The sequence below is a fragment of the Tupaia chinensis genome, unplaced genomic scaffold, assembly GCF_000334495.1.
Source record: "Tupaia chinensis unplaced genomic scaffold, TupChi_1.0 Scaffold149248_1, whole genome shotgun sequence".
NCBI lineage: Eukaryota > Metazoa > Chordata > Mammalia > Scandentia > Tupaiidae > Tupaia > Tupaia belangeri.
This window is the reverse complement of record NW_006209094.1, coordinates 668,783-678,410: the sequence shown is the minus strand read 5'-3', so window position 1 is coordinate 678,410 and position 9,628 is coordinate 668,783. Positions and strand designations below refer to the sequence as shown.

Here is a 9,628-nt window from a genome sequence, read left to right as displayed (position 1 = left end):
ACAGCCTTTTGAGGCGACATCGCCGCCAACGCCGGCCTCTTGAGCAGGAGGACGCGCTTTTGAAAGTCGGTCCTAAAACAGTTAAGGTTTTCTTTTACTTAATTTTATTTTCAAGTCCCAGTCCTTGAATCGTGTACAACTCCTGGACTGCTTCCGGTTGCCGGCCCGCGCCTTGTAACTTCGGTTTGAGTGACCTCAGCCCGGGATGCCCCTTGACTCGCCCCGGGCTCACGTCGCGATCGGCTCCCGCGGCCCCCCGTCGCGATCGGCTCGAGAGGCCCAGGGTGGGAGACCTGGAAGTTTTAGCCTAGCTGTGGTCGCGGCGGATTGATTAGTCCAAGAAACATTATATTCATGTGAGTAACCTTTTGCAGAAACAGTGCTACACTGTATCTGAAAAAGTATCAATCTTAAAATTGGCTGCTGCTACTTCGCACAAAGTCTTCTAGTTGTCTGTTGGATATAGGGGAAAGGGCCCGGGGGGACCCGTTTTGATTCAAGTTAAGATGCATCACATCAACTATCCAGAATACAAGTTTCCTCAGCTCTCCTTGTCTTGATGTTACCAGACACGATGAAATTACATGTACAATTGATTCGCCTTTGAGGTACCGGCACACGTGCCAAGGGTTCACGTCAATCCACAAGAGTTGGAATTACACATGGATCTTAGGAGCAATTCTGAGTCTCTCCTTCTGTTTCTTTGATCGGCTTTTCTAGGCCTTGTGTGGTTTTGAAGCCAGACAGGTAAGGCAGTACTGGAAAGGAAACTTTTCCAAGGTGTTACCTGACAAGGTGTTGATGCTTTGCTCTTTTCTCCCAAGTCAGTTCCAAGTCTATAAATTGGGCCCTCATCCAATGCAACTATTTCTAATATATATGCCAGCTATCTCCATTTGTACCCACTGCTTGAGGATCACATGGCACATCTTTCCATGATTAATTTTGATAAAGGCTTCAAAGGTCTCAAGTGTGCAATTACATTCAGCCCATGTAAATTTTGTCTTAGGTTTGGATTTTATGTCATACATGATTTTCAGTGGCCCTGATGGGGCAGCAAGGGTTATTATTCTCATGGTTATGTTTGGTAATGTATGGATAGTCTGAGTTTATGAAGTGTCTTTAAGCACTTCAGAAGAAAAACGCCTTCATTTTTGCTGCTGGTCCTGACAGTCACTCTAGAATGACATTCACTAACATTTGTAATGCTCATAGCTGCCTTTTACAACTCCAAACAATTTAATGGAGTAGAAAAGGCCTATTAACATTTATAGCAAGCACATTATGTGCTAGATACTCTTCTAAGCATTTATAAACTTGGCGAATGTAACCTACCCCAATTGGGACCAGGCTCTGCAGCTTCCTAGCTGTGTGACCTTAGGCAATTTACCTTACTTCTCTGTGCCTTCCTTTCTTCACCACGAAGAGGGATAACAATGTGCCCACCTCATAGCACCCAATGAAGATTGTGAAGATTAAATGAGTCAATATATGTAAATATATGTTTTACGTATGTACTGGAAATGCCAAGTAAGTACTATTATGATGAATATGTTCTTTAATTCTCGTTTTACACCTCAGGAAAGTGAGATGAAGAGAGATTAACTTGTCGTGGTCACAAAGCTAGGAAGTAGCAGAATCAGGCTGATTCCAGAGCCGGGTCGTTGGTACTTTCACCCACTGGATGAGTTTATTAATTGACTTCAAATAAAGCATGGGTATTCAACTGATCAACGCTTGAAAACTGTTCAACAGCTGGAATTTAAAGCAAATCATACTTGTTTTTAAAGACAAAATACCCCCTCATTCTGCAAAGGAAAATGATGAGTTCACTTAGTTAAGCCCTTCTATGTGATATATCAATACATTTAAAAGCTAATTTACAAAATGTCTTAGTAAAAAATAGTCTGTCTACACCACTGTAGTCTCCAGCCATGGCATCAAGGTGACCCTCATGGAGGCAATCTCTTTTAGTGAATAAGAAAGCTATGAAATTATCTAAACATTTGTTTTGAATCCACTTACATTTGCAGTCTGTATTAATCCTTGAGTTTGCCTTATGACTCTCCAAGATTCCCAAGTTTATTTGACCAAGGAAAATGTTGGGAGCAAATGTTCTAGAAATCTCGATTAGGGAGATGGTGTTCCATTCATAATACCTGTGTTTGGGTTTGAATCCCATTTACTCAGCCTTTGCTTTTGTCAACTAGGACTTTATTGATTCCTGTTCACTTGATGGCTTCTCTGTCCTTGGATCACTGTAGTTGCCTTTCTCTGGGCCTTCACACCCAATCCAGGACGATGTGCTAAGGCTCACTGCAAGGCTCATCCTATATTCCAAGACTATTTTGTAGTGACTCCTAGGAACTCACACCATCATCTCCAATCTGCTGCCTCTCTATTCCACTGGAATTATTTCCTTTTAATGTCAGCACAACCAATAAAATTTTACTTTTCCTTCCAATTTAAATGTCACCATGTTGGTTGTTCCTAGATTTCTACTTTAAAAAAAAAAAAAAGCATTATCTACATGTTATGTCTTTTTTTTTTTTTTGGAGAGGTTTTTGCTATAGGGCGTGTGCGCTTTCCAGAAAGACAGAGAGACAGAAAGCGAGAAATCACCCCCCCCCCCATGGGGGGGCCTCGCCGCAATCCCTTCTCCTGTAGTCTCCTCTCAAGACAGAAAGTGAGAAATCACCCCCCAGGGGGGATGGCCACGCCGCAATCCCTTCTCCTCCATTCTCCTCTCGGGATCTTGGGCACGCACACACACGCGCCCGGCGTGAGGTTTTTGTTTTTGTTTTGTTTTTTTTTTTTAAGAGGTTTTCGCTATAGGGCGCGTGCGCTCACCAGACAGACAGAGAGAGACATAGAGACAGAAAGTGAGAAATCACCCCCCCAGAGGGGATGGCCACGCCGCAATCCCTTCTCCTCCATTCTCCTCTCGGGATCTTGGGCATGCACGCACATGCGCCTGGTGTGAGTTCTAAGCCACCGGGTCCAGGACGCGAACCGCGGTCGACTACGTGGGAGTCCAGCGACATAGCCATTACACCAACTGCTGGTTCCCCCTGGCGTGAGTTTTAAGCCACCGGGTCTGGGACACGAACCGCGGTCGACTACATGGAAGTCCAGCAACATAGCCATTACACTAACTGCTGGTTCCCTACATGTTATGTCTTTTGTGCTCAACATCTAAGCCTTAGTATATTTTATTTTGACATTTGTATTTACTGGGGTTTGTTTGTTTGTTTGTTTTATCCCCCCTCTCCCAAGCTCTGGAAAGGAGAGGCAGAACAATAGTATCTGTTAAGTGTGGGGAGTGGGGGCAGGGAGCAGAATGGCTTTGAAAAAATACAGTTATGTATTGCTAGAGGCTTATGCCTACAGAATCCATCTCTACACATGTGTAGTAGTCATGGATTCTATCATAATGATACTAAGATAGGCAGAGTGATTTGGAAAGGCATTTTAGGCACATAGAAAGAAAGGCCAAAGGTGGGGAAAGATCACTGGGTTTGATGAGAGACAGACCAGGAAAAGGAAGCAATCCAAGATAAGTCCTAAGCTCCGAGTCTGAAACAGTAGCAGACATGGTGTTGCCATCAAAAGAAATGTGGGTAGGAAGAAAAGGTTCCATCTTAGATGTATTTGAAATGAGAGTACATCCATGTGAAAACTAAGGGCACAGTGGCAAAGCAACTGTAATGCTTTTAAATTTTTCAAAACAACTAGGCCACTTCTTAAGTCTATAAAAGCATCTTCTATTTGCCTTATCAGGAAGCTAAAGTAACAGTGTTAAGGAAAAAAGTCAGACTCAGATTGTTGTCCTTGGAAAAGAGGGCTTAGTTGAGCTAATTTAACCTTTATTTCTGGCTTTTCCCTGGCCTGCATCATAATGACTTCTGGCATCTGATTTGCTCTTAACAATCTCCCAAGCTGTGCAGCATTTCCTTTCCTAACTAATGGCCACCTCAAGGGAAAGATTTTGTGTGGCAAACCCCCCAATGTCTTATCTGTGCTCTTCCAAAGGCAGAAATACAGTGAGACTACATCGTGATGGTACAAGTAGGGTCCATGTCAAATTACTGTGAGGTCCAAGATGCAGAGACAGAGGATCCTTATGGAGAGAGTTTGCCCTACTAACCGAGTGCTCTGGGAGCTGTGCTTCCTTTACACCTCTCAAAGGGCAGAGGGGCTTTTCTAGGGAAATAAAAATTATAAATGTATGTCTCTGTGGGAAAGTGGCTTCTGTAACATCCTGTAGCAGCACATCACCATGACCACCAAAGTCTGTTGCCACTCAGAAATTTCATGAAACTTCCTTAAATATTTTTCCTAATATAGGGACCAGCAGATAGCATAATGGTTACATTGCTGGACTCCCACATGGCCAACCACAGTTTAAATCCCAGGCCCAGAGGCTTAAAACTCATGCCAGGCGCATGTGCGTGCGTGCCCAAAATCCTGGGGGGAATGGAGGAGAAGGGATTGCGACATGGCCATCTCCCTTGGGGAGTGATTTCTCACTTTCTGTCTCTGTCTTTCTCTGTCTCTCTGGCGAGAGCACGTGCCCTACAGCAAAAATCTCTCTAAGAAAAAAAGATTTAAAAAATTCTCCTGATATAAAAATACCCTTCTAGAAATGCCCAGGCATTGTAAGTATATGTAACCTTTCTTAGTAAACTGTTATGTAGATTCTTTGCCCTTAAAACCAACAAACTTTTCTTGTCAATTTAGAAAGCCATACACATGATTTGACCTTCAAACTTCTACCTCTTAAAATGGAAACTGCTAGCAAGTAGCTTTTACCTGAGGAATATGGCATGCACGTGTCTTTTATACTGCCTTCCTGCCAAAAGAAGGGTGACCTTAACACACTCTTGTGCAGTTCTGTTGCTAACTACATTGTGCTCAACATCGCTTTGTAAATACAAAGATTGTGAGGCCACTGCCCAGCTTCCTGTATGGCCAGCACCAGCAGCGGAACTCTTCACCTAGCTGAATTCTTTAGTTCTTTGCAGGCAACGGCATTACCTGAAGCTCTGCGTGAGATTCACTTCAGCTGTCTTGCGGAAAGCTTCAGATATCCTTGGTTCTATTTAAGCTGTGGAAATACACGTCAGTGAGGTTTGGTTCTTGGTGGTGGTTGCTAGTATCAGGTCACTTTGCTCACTGGTGAGTTCATTCAAACCCAAAAAGTTACACCTGTGTCCTGTGCGCGGGTGCTGCAGGCTTAGGTGGAGAAAAGCAGGGCTAGAATTGGAACCCAAAGCCCAGAATGGCAGGAGAGGATGTGGGGGCTCCACCCGATCACCTCTGGGTTCACCAAGAGGGTATCTACCGCGACGAATACCAGCGCACATGGGTGGCCGTCGTGGAAGAGGTAACTGTTTACATTTTGCTTATTTCTTTAATCTTGCTTTCAAGCAACTCAGTTTCTGTCTAGCCTCAGTATTCTGAAGTGTTTGGTTTTATTTCTGATCATTCCTTTCCATTAGGAGACGAATTTCCTAAGGGTACGAGTCCAGCAAGTTCAGGTTCCCTTAGGTGATGCAGCTAGGCCAAGGCACCTTCTTACCTCCCAGCTACCTCTCATGTGGCAACTCTACCCTGAGGAGCGCTACATGGATAACAACTCTCGCTTGTGGCAGATACAGCATCATTTAATGGTACACATGTTGCTTAGTCATTTTCCATTGCATCAGGACTCTTAAAACTGAGTCCTCTATGAACTTTTCTTTTCTCAACAGGTCAGGGGAGTACAGGAGCTGTTGCTTAAGCTTTTGCCTGATGATTAACTTGGTATGTACTTCTGTTTCTCCCCTGTGCCCCTTTCTTTATTTTCACTGTATTCAGTTGTGGTGATTTTAATGATTTTTTCTTTCCAGGTGCTGGGATTCTAGGAAGATATGCTCCTTTGTTCTGTTCAATATATGGCAATCACTTCATCCACCCTACAGTGCACCTACCCTTGGCCTGGGGGGAGGGAGTGGGTTGAAAAACTGCTCAAGAACACAGAAGTTTAGGAAGGGTCATGAAGAATGCTGCAAGTGAAACTGCAGAGAGAGGGTTACCAGGCAGAAAGCAAGTCAACCAAAGCAGTTAGTCAGGATGGTAACTGGAAACTGACTCCTTTGGAAATTGCCATAGAACCTTTAATGGACATCACCGGCTCGAACTGGGATCTGATGAATCCCACAAAAGTCAGCACCTGCTACAGAACAGATGCCCTGATCACCAAGGACTTGGTACTGATTTAGAGAGAAGAGAGCAGCTCCTAGCAGCAACATCCATTTGTCGCTTTTCTTTTTGCCCTGCAGCAATTCGCCTGCCTTTCCTTCTCCTTTCCTGTAAATATCCTAGGCTTTGCTCCAGTGTTTCCCATCCCAGTACTGACCTAATTTGGATCTGCTGAGAACTTACGGGGCTGGGGGTGGGGAGGAGGCGGATGATTTTGCACTGATGAAATTAGCTACAAAGGCTCCTGGGCCTTTTTTCTTTTTGAAATAGTGTCTTCAAATCATTAGAAATTGCTTATAAAAATTGTGGGCATTTAAATTCATTCTCAGGTTACAGATATTTGAAATACACTGGTTTTGATAAGAGTGCAAAACGTTTTTGCTACTTAACTGGACCTTTCTCAGGAAGTAATTTAAGCATGAAGTATTGCTGATTCTTAAGAAAACATTTAGCACTTAAAACAAGTTTCCTGAGTTAAGTAGTCCTAACAGTTTATATACATTAAAAGTAAGTTTTTACTTCCTCTAAAAAAGGTCTTAGGAATAATAGCTACCATGTATTGAATCCTCACTGCCTTCTGGGCATGATTCTCTGCACTTTATACACTTCAGCACACTTAACTCTTCCATCAATGCTGCGAGGTATGCTGCCCATTGCACACGTGTGTAATAAGGAAAAAGGCTCAAGCGCTTTACTCATTTACCAAGGTTTCTTCTGCAGTGGCCTGTGGTGTCAGTTCCTTTAGCCCAACATTGCTTTACAATATTCCAGATGAGCCAACTGATACAAGTCCCCCCCCCCCCCGAGCACGTTTCTATATCTTGAACATGAGATGAATATTAGAAAATACAGCTGATTCATCCTACGAATGGGAAGAGTGTTTTAGTGTCATTATTTTTCAGCAATTGTAAAGACATACTATTTGTCCCAGTAGAAAATTCCATGTACAGAGGCTTTAAAGTCCTTATGGAGCAAAAGCATAATAAAAATCATTTTTCTTGTTTCAGATTTCTGGATATGCCGCAGAAGGATCCATGCCAGAAGCAAGCCTGTGAAATACAGAAATGTTTACAAGGTAGTGTCTGAAGTACTTTGAACACAGTTTTCCACTTTGAACAACAATAAGAGACCAACTGTTCTTTTATCAGCAACCCGTGTTAATGCTTCTCAATGTAACATATTTTGTAATTAACTTATCTGATGATTGTCCTATTATTATTAAAAATGCATAAAAGTGATGTCACTGTAAGCTAGGGATTCTCAGGTCAGGTTGTATATGTTAGAATCACCTGGAAAACTTTAAAAACTGCTGAGCTGAGTTTTTTTTGTTTGTTTTAGAGATTTTTGCTATAGAGTGTGCACTCACCAGAGACAGAGACAGAAAGTGAGAAATCAGCCCTAGAGGGGATGACTATGTGACAATCCCTTCTTTTCCTCCTCCAGTTTCCTCTCAAGATTTTGGGCACACATGCACATGTGCCCAGCAAGAGTTTCAAGCCATCAAGTCCAGGACTTGAACCGCGGTTGGCCCTGTGGGAGTCCAGCAACTCAACAACTACATCATCTGCAGGTCCCACAAAGACTTTTTTTAAAGACTAGGTTTTTTGTTGTTTAACTGCCAAGGCCATGTGCACTTGTCACAGAGAGAAGGAAAGGAAGAAAGCACCCCTAATGGGATGTGTTCATGCAGCAATCCCTTTTCCTCTATTTCTCCATCCTGTTGAGATCCTAAGAATGCTCACATATGTTTCTGGCATGTTTTTCAAGCCACTGGGGTCAGGATTCAAATGGAGCCATGGTCAGCCATGTGAGAACTGGCCCAAAAGACTAGTTTCAGATAGGTTGGTTATACTTCACTGCAGCTGGCAACTCACTTTTTAAAAGTGGTAGAAGGCAGACCAGCCTGGGTAGCATAGTCTCTGGTATGCTAGGGACTTCAGCATCACTGAAGGCCATACAGCCAACCATGGGTTCAGATCCCCTGGCCAGCTTAAAGCATGCAGGGGCCCAAGATCCTGAGGAACTGAAGGGCTAGAGAGAGATCGCATAGTGGTGGGTGACACCTGTCAAGGGTGTGCATGTCACCCTACCATCATAGGAAAAAACATGCCTAAGAGAAAAGTTCACTGGAGGAAAGAAAAGGGAAGGAAAGAAATGGGGAGTGGCCAAATTGCAATCCCTGCTCCATTTTCCTCTCAGGATTTTGGGCATGTTTGCACATGCCACAAGTTTATTTTTCAAGCTGCTGGGTCTGGGACTTGAACTGGACAGTCAGCCATGTGGGATCTAGGTACCTTAACCACCATGCCATCTGCTCACCTGTTACACTGTCTTTCTAGTCACAATTGTCTTTCCTATCCTGGGCTAATTCCTATTCACCTCATTTTAATACTCATATAGTAGGGATCTGCAAATGTTTTCTCTGAAGGGCCAAACAGATAATATTTTAGGCTTTGTAAGGGCTTCATTTTGTATTGTGTATTCACAATTCTTTGGAAATCTAAAACCTATTCTTAGCGCCTAGCTATAAATAAAGGGGGGGGGGACAGATGTGACTCTCAGGCTGCAGTTTGCTGGTTCCTGATGCACAGACCTGTATGCAAGAAAAGGTATGGGTCCTACACATTTGTCTAATTCAGGAAATGACCAGAAGTGATTATCAACCCGTAGTAATAATAATAATGTTAAGAACTGCTGCCCTGGGACCAGCAGATGGCATAATGATTGCATTGCTGGACTGCCATGTAGCTGACCATGGTTAAAGTACTAGACCCAGTGGCTTAAAACTCACCACTGGGCACATGTGCATGGGTCCCCAAAATCCCGAGAGGAGACTGGAGGAGAAGGGATTGTGGCATGGCCATCCCCCCCGCCCAGGGGTGATTTCTTGCTTTTTCTCTCTCTCTGTGTTTCCGGTGAGCACACATGCCCTATAGCAAAAGTCTCTCTTAACAAAAAAAAAAAACAAAAATAAAAAAACCTGTGGGACCAGCAGTTGGTGTAATGGCTGGGTCACTGGACTCCCATGTAGTCAACTGTAGTTTGAGTCCCAGACCCGGTGGCTTATACTCATGCCGGGCATGTGTGCGTGCGTGCCCAAGATCCCGAGAGGAGAATGGAGGAGAAGGGATTGCGGCGTGACCATCCCCCCTGGGGGGTGATTTCTTGCTTTCTGTCTCTCTCTTTCTGGCGAGTGCACGTGCCCTATAGCAAAATCCTCTCAAAAAACAAACAAACAAAAACAAAACAAACAAACAAAACTGCTGCCCTAGAAAAAGGGACATAAACTAATAACTTGATCTTTTTTTTTTGAGAGGAGAGGTTTTTCGCTATAGGTCACGTGCGCTCACCAGACAGAGAGAGACATAGAGACAGAAAGCGAGAA

General features: G+C 43.6%; 2 protein-coding genes across 6 annotated transcripts in view; both read left to right on the top strand.

Moving 5' to 3' along the window:
* The first annotated feature begins 6 nt into the window (after window positions 1–6).
* Window positions 7–9,628, top strand: part of CMC4 (C-X9-C motif containing 4) — a 10,358-nt gene continuing 736 nt past the window's right edge. Inside the window, exons 1-2 of one of the 4 annotated variants that reach the window (XM_006171069.3) lie at window positions 7–80; window positions 7,251–7,318. In XM_006171069.3, the coding sequence (XP_006171131.1) occupies window positions 7,261–7,318 (58 nt within the window). In that variant the 5' untranslated portion in view covers window positions 7–80; window positions 7,251–7,260. Of the gene's footprint in view, window positions 81–257; window positions 357–6,115; window positions 6,354–7,250; window positions 7,319–9,628 lie in introns of those variants that run through there. The other 3 variants (XM_027769327.1, XM_027769326.1, XM_006171068.3) reach the window with 3 other exon arrangements.
* Window positions 268–7,291, top strand: MTCP1 (mature T cell proliferation 1). Of its 2 annotated transcripts, none has more exons than XM_014585227.2 (5): window positions 268–356; window positions 5,235–5,386; window positions 5,502–5,672; window positions 5,754–5,805; window positions 7,251–7,291. In XM_014585227.2, the coding sequence occupies exons 2-4, from the start codon at window positions 5,282–5,284 to the stop codon at window positions 5,799–5,801; spliced, it is 324 nt and encodes a 107-aa protein (XP_014440713.1). In that variant the 5' UTR covers window positions 268–356; window positions 5,235–5,281; the 3' UTR covers window positions 5,802–5,805; window positions 7,251–7,291. The 2 variants fall into 2 exon arrangements, with proteins under 2 accessions (XP_014440713.1, XP_006171128.1); XM_006171066.3 differs by lacking the exon at window positions 7,251–7,291 and adding an exon at window positions 5,892–6,032.

Coding starts and splice junctions, on each gene's coding strand:
- MTCP1 (XM_014585227.2), top strand. CDS start 5,282: ATGGCAGGAGAGGATGTGGGGGCTCCACCCGATCACCTCTGGGTTCAC. Junction 5,387..5,501: donor GGGTGGCCGTCGTGGAAGAG/GTAACTGTTTAC, acceptor CCTTTCCATTAG/GAGACGAATTTCCTAAGGGT. Junction 5,673..5,753: donor AGATACAGCATCATTTAATG/GTACACATGTTG, acceptor TTTTCTCAACAG/GTCAGGGGAGTACAGGAGCT.